This window comes from Nannospalax galili, unplaced genomic scaffold, assembly GCF_000622305.1.
Source record: "Nannospalax galili isolate Female #2095 unplaced genomic scaffold, S.galili_v1.0 scaffold363, whole genome shotgun sequence".
Classification (NCBI taxonomy): domain Eukaryota; kingdom Metazoa; phylum Chordata; class Mammalia; order Rodentia; family Spalacidae; genus Nannospalax; species Nannospalax galili.
Window position 1 is genome coordinate 990533 of NW_008351176.1, and position 15179 is coordinate 1005711.

The 15179-nt window shown below is 42.6% G+C and overlaps 2 protein-coding genes across 9 annotated transcripts in view; one reads left to right on the forward strand and one right to left on the reverse strand.

Annotated features, from left to right (window-relative positions):
- Ap2b1 (adaptor related protein complex 2 subunit beta 1) overlaps nucleotides 1–12817 on the reverse strand; it is a 126331-nt gene extending 113514 nt beyond the window's left edge. Inside the window, exons 1-2 of one of the 8 annotated variants that reach the window (XM_029553583.1) lie at nucleotides 12681–12817; nucleotides 2376–2435 (exon numbers count right to left, since the gene is read on the reverse strand). In XM_029553583.1, coding sequence (XP_029409443.1) covers nucleotides 2376–2412 — 37 coding nt within the window. In that variant the 5' untranslated portion in view covers nucleotides 2413–2435; nucleotides 12681–12817. Of the gene's footprint in view, nucleotides 1–2375; nucleotides 2436–7885; nucleotides 7905–8065; nucleotides 8212–8263; nucleotides 8380–8413; nucleotides 8567–12680 lie in introns of those variants that run through there. The other 7 variants (XM_008848130.3, XM_008848134.3, XM_008848132.3 and 4 more) reach the window with 7 other exon arrangements.
- A 334-nt stretch (nucleotides 12818–13151) lies between these two features.
- On the forward strand, nucleotides 13152–15074 carry Pex12 (peroxisomal biogenesis factor 12). Its single transcript, XM_008848137.3, has 3 exons — nucleotides 13152–13397; nucleotides 13692–14245; nucleotides 14372–15074. The coding sequence occupies exons 1-3, from the start codon at nucleotides 13272–13274 to the stop codon at nucleotides 14769–14771; spliced, it is 1080 nt and encodes a 359-aa protein (XP_008846359.1). The 5' UTR covers nucleotides 13152–13271; the 3' UTR covers nucleotides 14772–15074.
- Nucleotides 15075–15179: the final 105 nt, after the last annotated feature.

Below are 15179 nucleotides of genomic sequence, written 5' to 3' on the forward strand. Positions count from 1 at the left end.
GGAGTGTTTATATTTGTAGGCAGAAAAATAACTAACTTCATAATTAAAACAGGAAAAGAGCAGATAGTTTAATTAAATTGGATGGGTAGTTAATACAGTGATTGGGGGATGGAGCAATGGTTCAGAGTTTAAGAGCACTGACTGCTCTTGCAGGACCCAGTTTGGAGTCCCAGCACCCACATGGCAGCTAACAACCATTTGTAACTCTAGTTCCTGGGGATCTGACACCCATTTCTGACCTCCGCAGGTATTGCATGACATGGCTGCACTTACATATGTGCAAGCATTACACTCATAACACATAAGTAAAATTTTTAAAAAGAGTAAGGAAACTTTCTTATAGCCCCTTAATACAATGATTAAGCATTAATATATCACCACCATCATCTAATCTACAGACTCTGATGTCTCAATATCTTTCATAGCAACTTGATTCCCATCCTATGCCCACCTCTGGGGCAGCATTCAGTTTAGGAGTGTGCATTACATTTCCTGTCATGTCTCTTTAGCCTGTGATCTGAAACAATTTATTTTCATGGTCATCTTTAAGTGCAGTGCCTCCAGCTTGCCATGTGTTTCTCTCATGCTAACAAGGTTATGAAATTTTTGCATTCGAACTCCTAAGAGATGGCATACTCTTCTCAGTACATCATATCCAAAGGCAAACGCTGTGACTTTGACCCATTATTGGTGAAGAAAACAATGAATATATGGTTATGGTTCTAAATGCCAGATTTTGATACTGTAAAATTAATATTTCTCCCTTTGAGGTTAGTTATCTATGAAAAGATACTCTGAAACAATATAAATATCCTGTTCCTCATCAAACTTCCTGCCTCTCAGTGTTAGCATTCACTGATGACACCTGCCTAAACTACAATTTAGCCTAATATTGTCACAAATGTACTGATTTTATCCAATGGGTTTAATCCATTACTATAATCACTTTGTTTTTTTGTTACTCATATCATCCAAATTTGGCCAGTGTAAGTCCCTCAAAGTGTGGCTCCTTGATGTCCCATCATTTTCTGAGCACTTCCTCACTTAGAAAATGTTCACATTTGGTGCTGGAGCGATAGCTCAGTGGTAAAGAGCACTGGGTGCTCTTGCAGAGGATCCGGGTTTAATTCCCAGCACCCATATGGCAGCTAACAACCATCTGTAACTCCAGTTCCAGGGGATCTGATGTCTTCTGACCTCTGTGGACACTGCACAACACAGGTACACTTAACACACATGCAGGTAATACACTCACAACATAAAATAAAAATATTTTTTTAAAAAAAGATGTTCACTCAACTTGCAATACAGTCTTGGAATCAGTTATTTGCCCAAAGAGTCCTGGTTCCTTTTAGTGAAAAGTATATTTACAAACCAAGATTGAGTACCAGGTATCCTCTGTGAGGACCTACTCTGACTTAGTGAAAATTAGGATACTTAAAATTAGAAATTCCATTAGTGTTAGGGTATTAAGCAAAATGTACATAGTACACACTCAATAAATACACTGAATATCTGAACATTGGACTCTAATGGCCTGCAAACTCAGCTAAGCCTGGAGACAACCACACCAGAAAATACTATGAGGGAAATAAAGAAAGACAAGTTTTACACCAGAAAAGTTGTTGTATTTCAGCCACTGGGGAAAAGAAAACACATCTGAGAAGCAAGTCAAGTCACTGAAAAACAAGAAGAAAAAATGAATAGTAGTTGGTCTCATGCCCAGAATACTTCAGCAAATTCAAGGCTCACTGAATACAAAAGCATAGCATTCTGATCCCAAGAAGAAAATAAAACAAGCTCTGCTAAGGGCACAGTAAGCTGTGGACAATGACATTAGTCTTTGAAGAAAGCTCTAGAAATTACCTATTTAGAAACAATTCGGGGGGGGTTAGACTTTCCCAAGGCTCCTTAGTTTCTAGGCTCACACTCACATGTAAAAACCAAAATTATATTACTGATCACAAATGTAATAAAGGTAATAGATTCAAGAGCTGGAGATGAAGCTTGGTGCAGAGTACCCACTTAGCATGTGCAAGGCCCTGAGTTAGTCTCCAGCAGTATACAACAAGCATATAAAATCCCTATACTTTAATAACTTAAATAAGCCAGGCATCCCAAGACTCAGGAGACAGAGGCAGGTGGGTCTCTGTGCTCTGTGAGTTCAAGGTCAGCCTGGTCTACACAGTGAGTTTCAGGTCAGCCGGGGCTACAGGAAGTCCCTGTTTCAAAAAGACCAAAAAAAAAAAAAAAACCTCTTTCTCAAAGATTCTCAGTCAGACTGCCTACAAACATATGATGTGTAAAAACATCAGCACATTCTACTTGTGGCAACTTAGAACATTCCCAAGCTTTGACAAGGTTCTCCTGCTTACCCTTTTTATTGGTTGTGAAGTACTTGGAGTCAGTCATGATTTTGGATCTTCAATGTGCACCTACAGTAAGAGTAAAGAGTATTTTATCCAAATTATATATAGACAGTAAAACATTTCATTCAATTTAGGAACATCCAACTGATTTTAAGAACATTTATATTTAAGAATTTCTGCTTTTAAAAACAATGAGTTGGTATTTCCTTCCCACCACCGATGGTTCAAGAAACACAAAATAAACTGTAACTTGCCTCAAGGTGTGTCTAGGGGCAAAGTCTAGAGGTCAAATGGAATGGAGTAATAATCTGAACCTTGTTTGGCTCTGTAGCCTGCAATAACAAGCTGGACCTCTCTGTAAATACATCTTCAGTCACTCAAATTTTTAAGAAAAAGGCTTAATTTGAGAGATTTCTCTACATCTTTCTATTCAAGAAAATTTGGTTTCTTTCCTGCCTCGGAATGGGGTCACCTGAAAGCATATATCCAAAGCAGTCTAAGTTTAAAGGAGAAAATTGTCACTCTATTCAATGCTGCTTACAGCTTTCCTTTTTTTGACTGGTGGTTTTTTGAGACAGGATCATACTATGGCAACACTGGTACGCCTGGAACTCCCTATGTAGACCAGGCTGGCCTTGAACTCTCAGAGATTTGCCTGCCTCTGCGTCCTGAGTACTGGCATTAAAGGCTTGTGCCACCAACCCCAGAGACTTGCAACTTTCAATAAAAGAAGTATCTTTCAGAAAGATGACAAGCCTGCCTTAATCCCAGCACTTGGGAGGTAGAAGCAGGAAGATCAGAGTTCCAGGTCATCTCCACCTACACAATGAGTTTCAGGTGAGCCCGGGCTACCCGAGCCCCTGTCTCAAAAACAAAAGCAAAAAAGGAATGAGAGAAATGTCTACCAAAGTTTATCTGAGAATATTTGGTTTAACCCAAGCCTTATCTACATAGCACATAATAATTAAAAGTACCAGACTGGTGGAACTACCTTTATTGGATGTTTAAGAGCCATAGTTTGAGGCCTGTACTAATGTTGTCAGAGGGACTTAAAGGACAGTTTTTGCCCCTTGACCTCCAAGGTTGACTAAGTTCCAGGGGACTATGGAACATCTCTTAAAATGTCCTGTAACTGTGGTGAGTCACCCGTCCTCTTGTTCAGGGAGGACATGGAGACCCCACCAGATGGACTTGAACCAGTGTCCTGTCTACAAAGAGGAGGGTCAACTCAGAGGAAATATCTCATTCATGCTTCCAAGTGAAGCCAGACATGGTCGAGCAGGACCTTAGACTTATCTTCACATAGGTGGAACTGGTAAAGAAAGGAGCCAGGAGCGCCTCCCAAGCCCACGTAACCTTGAGGAACAGATCCTCAAATGACCTTAAGTGTAAAAATAAATTGATTTATTTGGACCAACTATATGATCTTAAACACCCAAAAGGAAAGTATAACTAAAGAGTAAAGCCATCAGTATATTTCTTTAAGAGTTCAAGGGATTACACTTCCAAGACATTAGGCTTATGTCTATATAAAAAGTTATTTAGACAATTATTTCTATTGATGATTTTGTTCCTAAACAGAAAGTGCTGCTCAGATGTAAGACTTCCAATCTTGGTCTCCAATACTGTAGTGCCCACCTGTACCTAAGGGAGACAACCAGCTATTATTCTAAGATGATGGATAAATTTGTTTTCTCCCCCTATCTAGAAGCCTTTGAGAGGGAACTGACACTGATTCTAACCACTCCAACAGCTATCAAAATACCTCAAAGTAAATCCTGAATCTATCACTCTATAGAGCCCAGCCTTGGAAGACAAAAGAAAAATGAGGAGGAACCCAATAGAGGGATGCTATGCTTTTGGAAGCCCTTGGAAATTCCAATGGACTCTCATATGAACATTTGAAAACCGACTCTGACTTTTTTCTAGTTCCCTGTCTAGAACTTGTAATGTTAATTACTCTTGCCTTTACTTCTCCTTCACACCTCCTATTCATCAGTCAAAGACTTTCTTTACCCCCTACAGATAAGAGTTATGCAATTTGGGAATCTTTTAGATAGACCCACTAAAGGGGTACCTGAATTGCCTCACCCTGTGTCCCTGTTTGGCATGGAAGAAGCCAGAGCTGTCTGTGTCCTGATTCCCTATCTGCAAGCTGGGTAACCTCTTCAGAGAATTATGTGATAAGAATAGAAGGTAGGAATTGGGTACTGTAAAAAGACTCCAATGAAAAGTAGCCAGTTTCTTGGCAAAAGTCAAAATGTTCCTGGGCCTCTTGGATCAAAAATATTTGGGAGCTTTAATCAAATCTTTAAAAGGTTTTAGGGTTACCTCTTCGGGGGGGAGGGAATGTTAGAGTAGCCAAAAGCCCCATGAAAAAATAAATCAAAGAAGAAAGAGTACATGAAATTATCAGAAAAAAGTGATGTGGAGATATGGGAAGAGTTGGAGGGGAGGGAGTGGGCATGGATTTGATCAAAACACCTTATATCCATGTATGAAATTCTCAAATTATTTATTTAAAAAAGAGAAATGAGAAATGAGCTTGAAACCACAAATATCATTTAATATACAGAAGTTTCTGTTCTGATATTTGTTATAATAGAAGCTTACCTTAATGTTTTCATGTCTTTCTAGCAAAAATTCAAGGAATGCTATAATCAATTAATCTATTCACAAATGTAAATAAACAAATGAAAGAATGTTTTAAGGTTCTTTTTTATTAATTATGTCTGAAGAGGCTGTTGGATCACCTGGAGCTAGAGTTACAGATGACTGTCAGCTGCCTAATGTGGGTGCTGGGAACTGAACTCATGTCCTCTGCAAGAGCAGCAAGAGCTCTTAATCACTGAGCCATTCCTCTAGGCCCCACTGTTGTTTTTTTGAGACAGCCATCTCCCTATGAAGCCCTGGGATTACATATGGGCCAACACACAGGGCTTTTTTTTTTTTTTTTTTTTTTTTTTTTTAACAAGGGGGATCTCATGTGGTACAAGTTGGCCTTAAACCTGCCACATAGCTGAAGGTAACCTTTAACTTCTGATCCTGCCTCTAACTCCTAAGTGCTGGGATTACAGGTTTATGCCACCATATCCAGCTATGAATTCTTCACATAAAACGACTTGAAATAAGTCTTAACCTGTGAGCTTACATATACTAACAGGAAAACCTGACATACAGAAATGACTAGGAGAGCCTGACAGCAGCGCTATGGCTCAAAGCCTTTTCCGTTTGTATAGAATGTTATTACACTGTTTTAAATCCCATGGAATAAAAACTTAAAATTGAAGATTTAAAGCTCTCATATCTATACACATGCATAAAATTATTACTATTATTATTTGACACAAAGTCTCACTATGTAGCCCTGGCAGGCCTGGAACTCACTATGTAGATCAGGCTGGCCTCACACCTTCTGGTGATTCTCCAATCTCTGTTTCCTTTCCTTAGAACTGAATTACAGGCATGTGGTGCACCACACCCAGCTACAGTAAGCTACAGCTTACATAGTAGGCACAAGACCTCTCCAATGCCAAAAGAAAAATCAGCTAAAGAAAAATAACCAGGTAAATATATCACTGACTTAACTGACACTATCCTTGCCTTCAGCCAAATGAAAGTCCAAGAAAAATGAAGTCTAAACAAATGAGTCGAATGGGGAGGGGGGTGAATTAGATACAAACATATTACATACATATACGAATATTAAATTTTTAATGAAAATAAAACATGAGAAAAGGTGGTGGTGGCAAAACCATGTCATTCTGACTTTTACCTCACAATAACTACATACACCTATATTTTCAAAGAAATAACTCCAAACACTTGCCAGATACAAACATAGGCATATTCACCAGCTATAGGATAGTAAAACTGATAATGGATAAGAAGCCACAGGAAAAATAGCCAGGATGGGGCTGGAGAAAAACAATTTTTTGCAGTACCTCAAAATTCAAAATCCTACTGGGGGGGAATTTTTGTTTCTCAGGCTATCCCTAGAAATAAGCAATTCACAATGGAATTTGAGATTTTGTACATCAAACCCAAACTTGACAAGTCACTGACTGACTTTAGTATGGCCTAAGGACACTGTTAAAGAAAAAAGCTGCCATAGTGCCCATAATCACTCTTTTTTGTCCTAGGTTACAGTGTGTCTGCCTTTCAGAGACAGCTTCCCTGCACAAAATTATCTGTCTAGATTTAACATAACCTGGTTTCTGACAAATATAGTTTGCAAAAGTCCCTCCTCTCTTTCCATCCTTCTCTTCCTCCAGTTCCCCCAAATGAAAAACTCAACAGCAAAATAAGATTAATAGTCTGGGTAGAATAAGGTCAGAAGAAATTTAATAAGGTCTTAATTTCAAATGGCTCTCTGGGAAATGACAGCTAACATTAGAGTCGGTAAGGCCACTATGCCCTTCTTTGCACATAAAGTCAGTAACTAGCCGAAGTTAAACTGCAAAGCAGAAGAGTCATTCCAGCAACCTTTGATTACAACTGCTGAGGTGTAAAGATGATATTTAGCCAGATACTCAGTAATACAGGGACAATGGCATCTTAGGTTACTTAGCTTATCAGAAATTACAAAATATTTAAAAGCTAAAATCACTTCTGATTTCTACTTAAATAACTACAAATTAATTTGTTAATACAGTATTATAAAGAAAGAAGCTCAATAGTTTCACCCAACTGTTAATGAAATGTCAAAACATTTTGGGAAACAAGCCTGGGAGGAAAGAAAAAAAAAAGAAAAGACCATGTCCTCTCTGAATATTCCTAGCCTAACTTGGTTAAAATTTGTGCCTTAAAACAATTTAAATAATTTAAAATAATTATCCTTACAAAGGAAAAGGCTGTAAAAAGTGAACCTCTTTGAGTCCTTAATTTACCAAAATGTTTGCTTTACAATCATTTTACCACTCAACTTTCAGGAAAACTCTTTGAGAACACACACTAGCCTTTGTTTCTTAGTGCGTCTGGACAGCTAAGACACCTGCAAGCAGTTCTCGCCTTACCACCTCACTTAGTCATCACTGGAATGTGTTACACGGCTTCTTGCACAGCTGCATCTCCTACATCTGCTGCTTTCTATTATTACTCTGTAAGTGTACCCTGAGGCTAAGCAATAGAACTACACAGAGAAGGTAATTAATAATTTAAATTGTTCCTCACCAAGCCCACCTTCCTTCTTAGACATCCTTCTGAGCTAGCTTACTGTGTTTTCTTTTAAACCACAATGGGTGCAAAAGTGTTTGGCAATTTAAAAAACATTTCCCATTCCAAAAGCAAAAAAATTTAATGAAGCATCCCATGACACATTTACATTGCTTCAAAATGAAGCGGCCAACTGAATTTAGTAAGAGCCTACCTCTACTTGGAGGACTGCTCTGAAAGCCAACACATTCTCTAAATTCAAAGAACAAGGAAATAGGAAATTCTCACTTTTAATGAAATTTACAGTCTCCCTGAAACCAGACTGCAGCTAACCCCGGGGAGAAGTAAACAAGTAAACAAACCAATTCAGGCTAAGATTTGCTTCCACTGGCAAATTATTCGGGTTTTTCCTCCCTTCCCAAGAGGCCGAGACCCTTTCATTCTTTACTAGTTGGGGAGAGATGCCTCTAAGCCTCCAATTGCCGGAGAAGAGAGGCTTCCATGGACAAACCGTTGGGGGACTCCCACTCCCTTTGGCCTACCGACGCGTCCCCGTCTCTCACGGAACGACGCCCACCGGGAAGTAGGCCGGTTCTCCGCCCGGCCCCCAGGGGCCACACCCCTGCCTCGGCCCCGCCCGACCGGGTCACCGAAACCCCGCTTCCCGACGCGAAGCCCGGACTCCCCGCGGCCGCCCCCGCCCAACCCAGCGCCACCCCGGAGTGGGCACTTCCTCCCACCGTCTCCCTCACAACGGTCACGCGGAGGACTCCTTCCCTCCTCAATCGTCGTGCTACCTCCCGAACTCTCCTTTCCTCCCGCGCCGGCGACCCGCCCTGCGGTTTCGCTCCCACCCCACCGTATCCCGAGGCCAGCCGCCGGGAACTCACTGGAGGCAAGGGCGGGGTGGCGGCGGCAGACAGAGCACAGCCGGGGAGGTGGTGTAATGGTTTCCTGCCCGTCACGACTCTAGGTCTAAGCTACTGCGCAAAACCCAACTTGCCAGGGACAAAGATGGTGGGCCGGAAACCTCCGCGTAAGAGAACCTCGCCGCGTGACGTCATCCGGCTGCGCGGGAGATCCTAATAACTGGTCTCTCTATTTGTCGCCTCGGCGACAGGTTTGCCTGGGCAGGACCAGGCCTAGAGACCTGGAGACCGCCAATGGCCATCCCACGAGATATGCTAAATAGGCCGACAGTCTCTGGATTGATTTCCTCGTACAAGAATTTTGGAAAAACCTGGGAGACCCCGTTTTCTTAAACTTAAGAGACCTCACCCGGCTTCAGAAGCCCGTAGAGGTGGTAGAGCCATGACTATACAAGAACTAGGGGACTAGGGGTCAGGGGTGCAAAGAGAAGCAGCTGTGACGCCTTCAGATCTGAGTTTGAATCCCTGCTCTGAATATGACTGGCACAATTAACGCAGCCGCTTTAGTCTTGTTGAAGCTTAAATGGCAGAAGGTAGATAAAATAGCTTACACAAATTTCTTTAGGAAACAAAAACCTTGATTCTATGACTTGGAGCATGGGGTGGATTTTTCCTATCACATTTTTACCCATCAAATTTAGAACAGAAAAAGTCTGTGTGTTGTTGTTGGGTGTGGTGCCGCATGCCTTTATTCCCAGCAGAGTTTGAGGCCAGCCTGGTTTTCATAGTGAGTTCCAGGGCTGCTGGGGCTACTTGGAAGACCCTATCTTAAAAAAAGGAGAAAAGAGCCGGGCGTGGTAGCGCACGCCTTTAATCCCAGCACTCGGGAGGTAGAGGCAGGTGGATCTCTGTAAGTTCAAGGCCAGCCTGGTCTGTATAGCGAGTTCTAGGACAGCTGGGGCTACAGGGAGACCCTGTATCAAAAATGACCAAAAAAAGGAGAAAAAAAGGTTTTAAACCTTTAGTCTCAATGAAATATGTAAAGTTTATTTGACATTTTCTCTATTAAAATAGAAGTTAGAAAACAGTATAAAATGAAAGAATATAATATATACATATATATGGTGGTTAGCTGCGTAACGTAGAGTATTTTATCATGCAAGTAAAGTCACAGTAAAAAAAAAAAAAAATAAGAATATATAGAACTTGGCATGGGCTTAAGTATATATAGAACTTGGCATGGGCACAAGCCTGTAATCAAAACTACTCTGGAGGGTGAAGCAAGAGGATCAAACTTAAAAGCCCTGCTTGGGCCGGGCATGGCGGCGCTCGCCTTTGATCCCAGCACTTGGGAGGCAGAGGCAGGCAGATCTTTGTGAGTTCGAGGCCAGCCTGGTCTGCATAGTGAGTTCCAGGACAGCTGGGGCTACAGGGAGACCCTGTCTCAAAAAAAAAAAAAAAAAAAAAAAAAAGCCTGCTTTGGGCTACAGATGAATTCTAGACCAAAGGGGCTGGGGCTGTAGCTCACATGTAGCTCCTAGCACGCATGAGGCTGTAGGTTCAATTCCAAGTACCAAAAGTAAAGATAAGGTACTGGAGAGATGGCTCAGTGTTTAAGAGCACTGGCTGCTCTTGCAGAGGACTTGGGTTCAGTTCCCACCACCCACATGACAGCTAACACCTGTCCTTAACTCCAGTTCTAGGGGATCCAGTGCACTCTTCTGGCTTCCGTGGGCATTTCATCCACAGGTGTATTTACATGCAGGTATAACATTCATATACATTAAAATAAATTTAAAGCTTTAAAAATTAAAAAGGTAAAAATCAATGTATTATGTATGCACACAGAATATGGCTGCATATGTATAAATAAAGGCTAGAAAGAACATTCAGCAGAACCTAAAAGTGGTGAATTGCTAAATGGTTCCTTCATATTTTTTGTACCTTGTGTTTGACAGTTAACAGGCACTAATTTCTATGACTGAAAAAATGTTTTTCAAATTATATTCCTTTCTTTTCTTTCTTTTTTTTTTTTTTTTTTTTGAGACAAGGGTCTTCCTGTAGCCCCAGCTGGCCTGGAACCCAATATGTAGACCAGGCTAGCCTTGAACTCACAGACATCCTCCTGCCTCTGATGTGCTGGGACTAAAAGCGTGCACCACCATGCCCATGCCCGGCTCTCAAATCATATTTCTAAAGAAAGTATGATATAGAAAAATGTGTTGAAATAAAGGAAAGGGGACAAAACTGAATGATACGCCTACTACTGGTTCTGTTGGGTGCTAAATTACAAAGTCATTATTTTCTATTTTTGCACTTTCCAATTTTGTCTAAGGACTATATATTTTAAAGAAAAATGAATATTTTAAATTATTGTAAAAACATACCAAAAACTATTTTTCTGTTTCGTTTGTTGGGTTTTGGTTGGTTGGTTGGTTTCAGACGGGGTCTCACGCTGAGTCCAGGCTGACCTGAAACTTGTGGCCATCAACCTGGCTGGGATTGTAAGTACTGGCTACCATGTCCAGCATTATATTTTATGTGTATGAGTGTTTTGCCTGCATAAGTCTAAGTGCATCCATGTAGTGCAATGCCCATGGAGGTCAGAAGAGGGTGTTGGATCCTGTGGAAATGGAGTTACCGATGGTTGGTAGCTGCCTTATGGGTGCTGGAATTCAAACCCGGGTCTTTTGCAGAGCAGCCAGTGCTGTTAACTGCTGAGCCATCTCTCCACGACCCCTGCCCCCAGCATTTTTTAAGACAGTGTCTGGCTATGGAATTTTTCTGTCTCTGCTTCCTAAGTGCTTCATCTTTTTTGAACTTGTGTTTGTGAACCTCCCAGGTTCTTCTGCCAAGCTTATTTCTGGCTTCTCTTACTCCATTATTAATTAAACATGTATAAAGGGCTACTGTGTCTCAGGAATTGTACTAGAGATCCAACTCTTAAAAATCATGGTTCCTAGCCAGGCGTGGTGGGGCACACCTTTAATCACAGCACTTGGGCGGCAGAGACAGGCAGATCTCAGTGAGTTCAAGGCCAGCCTGGTCTACATAGTGAGTTCCAGGACAGCTGGGGCTATAGGGAGACCCTGTCTCAAAAAGACGCCCCCCCCCCAAAAAAAAATCATGGTTCCTTCCAGGTGTGGTGGCACACATCTTTTCCAGCACTCAGGAGGTAGAGGCAGGCAGATCTCTGGGAGTTAAAGGCCAGCTTGGTCTACATTGCCAGTTTGAGGCCAGCCAGGGCCACATAGTGAGACCCTGTTTCAACAAAACATCAGCCTATGGGGGCTGGAGAGATGGCTCATCGGTTAAGAACATTGACTGGTCTTGCAGAAGACCCAGGTTCGAATCCCAGCATCCATATGGCAGCTAACAAGCAGCTAACAACTGTCCGTAACTCTAGTTCCAGGGGATCCAACAGCCTCTTCTTGTCCTCCACGGGCATTGCACGGCACAGGTACGCTTACCTACATGCAGGCCTAACACTCATATACATAAAATAAAAATAATAAAACATTTAAAAAAAAAAAAAAAAAAAAGCCTATCAGGCCGGGCATGGTGGCGCACGCCTGTAGTCCCAGCACTTGGGAGGCAGAGGCAGGCGGATCTCTGAGTTCAAGGCCAGCCTGGTCTATATAGTGAGTTCCAGGACAGCTGGGGCTACAGGGAGACCCTGCTTCAATAAGCCAAAAAAAAAAAAAAAATCAAAGGCTCCGTGTGTGACAGACCATTTAAGTCTTAGAATGATTACTTAAACCATTATAATCAAACTAGTACTTACTGAGCACTTATTTACACACTATACTGTACTATGTAACATATTTATTATACTTTTAAGACCTCATAACCTGATGACTAGGCTTGGCCCTTGATGCCAATTTAACATGTTCCAATTTAACATGTGGAAGACAAGTTAAGCCACGAGCCTGGATGAAAACAGTCCTAAGTTCTGATGGACAAGAATCTTTTTCATTTAGTAAAACTAATACTCGGCAATAATAAAAGCTAAAGCTTCCGCGTCTTGCGCTAGCGCTTCAAATCCTCGGACGGTGGGAGTGGAGCTAAGCTCTGACCCCGCTGGGTGTGTCTCCTTCCATCTGTCTCCCTCCGCCCCAGCTCGGTCGCCCGCGGGAACGGGGAACGGGCCCAGATCCGGCGCCCTAGGCGGTGTGCTAGAAGTCTTCACAAAGAGAAGCGAAGGTGGCTTCCCAACAAGGCTGCAGCGCCAGGAGCGGAACTGGAACTGAATAACATTCACCATACCGTTCCCCACCTCCTTGCTTACGTCATGGGAGGAAGCGGAAGTCCCGCTGGGTCTTAGAGTTCCTAGTTCTGGCTCTGGGCCGCGCGCGATGCTAAAGCGCCCGTCTTCCGCCCGCCGTGTCCCAGATCTCCCGGCGTCTGTTTTCGGGTGCGGCCAGTCACAAAGCGAGGCCTCGCTCGCCGGCGGCGTCACTGTCGTCGGCGCGCCGGGGCAGCGAGCAAGGACGGACCGGCGGGGAGTGCCGCGCCCCACTGCCTGCGCTCCCCGGGCCCGCTGCTGGCGGTGGATGGTGGTTCGTAGCTTCGGACTGCAGCTCCAGAGTTCAGGTTCCCTTCGCGCACGTGTGCCCGAGTCACGCAGCGTTTGACAAGTCACTGCCCACCCCCACACGTCCCTTCCCCCACCGGAGCTTAGTCCGTAACCTGGAGACCCCTCCACCACCTCCAGTTCTCTTATTTGCCCCAGTTGAATTCCACACGAGTAAAGTTGAGTTTGAAATTTCGGGTGCCATAGAGAAAGATTTAAGGTTCAAGCACCCATTTGATACCCCCAAAAGCTCATGTTTATTAGAGAATCTGTGTGAAAAATAAAACCCAGTAAACACAGGTCACTATGGCTGAGCACGGGGCTCACATCACCACAGCTGCTGTGGCAGACGACCAGCCGTCTATCTTTGAGGTGGTAGCACAGGACAGTTTAATGACAGCAGTGAGACCTGCTCTTCAGCATGTGGTCAAGGTAAGGTGTTATTTCTCGGAAAGATTTCAGGGACGACTGGGTAAAACCTAAACCAAATCAGTAATTCTACTTGATAACCAACCCAAGGTTTGAGACAAGCAATTTGTGTATTATTCATATCCCATGGCTTAGTGGATATTCAGTCCATAGAGCCCTCTACTCAATTCCTAGGACCTCAGGGAGCTTAGGATAGAAAGCAAAAAAAAGGTGTTACTTAAGTGTGTTGAATTTAGAAGAAAAAAGAAAACGTGAATAAAGGTTGAGACTTAAATGAATTTCCTTTATTTGCTTTAGGTCCTTGCAGAATCAAATCCTGCGCACTATGGCTTCTTTTGGAGGTGGTTTGATGAGATCTTTACTCTGTTGGATCTTCTGCTTCAGCAGCACTATCTGTCTAAAACTAGTGCCTCATTTTCTGAAAACTTTTATGGCTTAAAGCGGATTGTAATGGGGAATTCTGAGAAGCTTCAGACATTGGCCAGTGAGGGTCTCCCCAAGAAGCAACTTTGGAAATCAGTTCTATTTCTCGTTCTTCTTCCCTATCTGAAAGTGAAGCTAGAGAAGCTGGTTTCTAGCTTGAGAGAAGAGGATGAATATTCTATTCACCCCCCTTCTTCTCAGTGGAAACGATTTTACAGAGCCTTTCTGGCAGCCTACCCTTTTGTTAACATGGCCTGGGAAGGCTGGTTTCTTGTACAACAACTTCGATACATCCTAGGAAAAGCTCAGCATCACTCTCCCCTGCTGAAGCTGGCTGGAGTTCGGCTAGGTCGACTGACAGTTCAGGATATCCAAGCTATGGAGCATCGACTGGCTGAAGCCAATGTGATGCAGCAACCAGTCAGAAGGTAAGGCCTTAACATTTCCTAAAATCTTTTTTTTTTTTTTCCTGATGAAGCATGGAACCACATTAGTCATTCTGTGATTATACCCAAATAAATTCTCTTTACACCCTTGTTCTCTTTTCCCAACAGTGTTAGTGAGAAGATAAAGTCAGCTCTGAAGAAAGCTGTGGGAGGTGTGGCCTTATCCCTCTCCACTGGCCTTTCTGTGGGTGTATTCTTCCTGCAGTTCCTTGACTGGTGGTACTCATCTGAAAACCAAGAAACCATCAAGTCACTGACTGCCTTGCCTACTCCACCTCCACCTATACACCTGGACTACAACTCTGATTCTCCACTCTTACCCAAAATGAAGACTGTCTGCCCACTGTGTCGTAAAATGAGGGTAAATGATACTGTTCTTGCCACCTCTGGTTATGTGTTTTGTTACCGCTGTGTGTTTAATTATGTGAGGAGTCATCAAACCTGTCCCATCACTGGTTATCCAACAGAAGTACAGCATCTAATTAAACTGTACTCTCCAGAGAACTGAAAGGGATTAGCATATTCTCTTACAACTCAAGTTTTGCACTAGAAGGCCATAGGACTGTTTCAGTATGGTAAAACAGAATTGATACTTCCCTAATTCATAACTATATTAACTTTATATGGATTCCTTCAAAGGTATATCCACTTGATCCTAACCTTTTAATCTGCTCTCTTACCAAACTGGCTAAGTAGGAGAATCAGTATTGTAGGTGGTGTGAAGGCCAATGTAGAGGTGGATTAAAGAAGATAATTAGGAAAGATATTTTGCTTCTCCTCCTTAAAAAGTTTTTTTTTTTTTTTTTTTTTTTTTTTTGCCAGGCGTGGTAGTGCATGCCTTTGAGGCCTAGAACTCAGGAGGTAGAGGCAGGCAGATCTTTGTGAGTTCAAGGCCAGCCTGGTCTACATAGTTCCA

Bases quoted from the DNA above. Each gene is read 5' to 3' on its own strand.
- Pex12 (XM_008848137.3), top strand. From the start codon at position 13,272: ATGGCTGAGCACGGGGCTCACATCACCACAGCTGCTGTGGCAGACGAC. The intron at 13,398-13,691 runs GTAAGGTGTTAT...TATTTGCTTTAG, and splicing joins CTCTTCAGCATGTGGTCAAG to GTCCTTGCAGAATCAAATCC. The intron at 14,246-14,371 runs GTAAGGCCTTAA...TTTTCCCAACAG, and splicing joins ATGCAGCAACCAGTCAGAAG to TGTTAGTGAGAAGATAAAGT.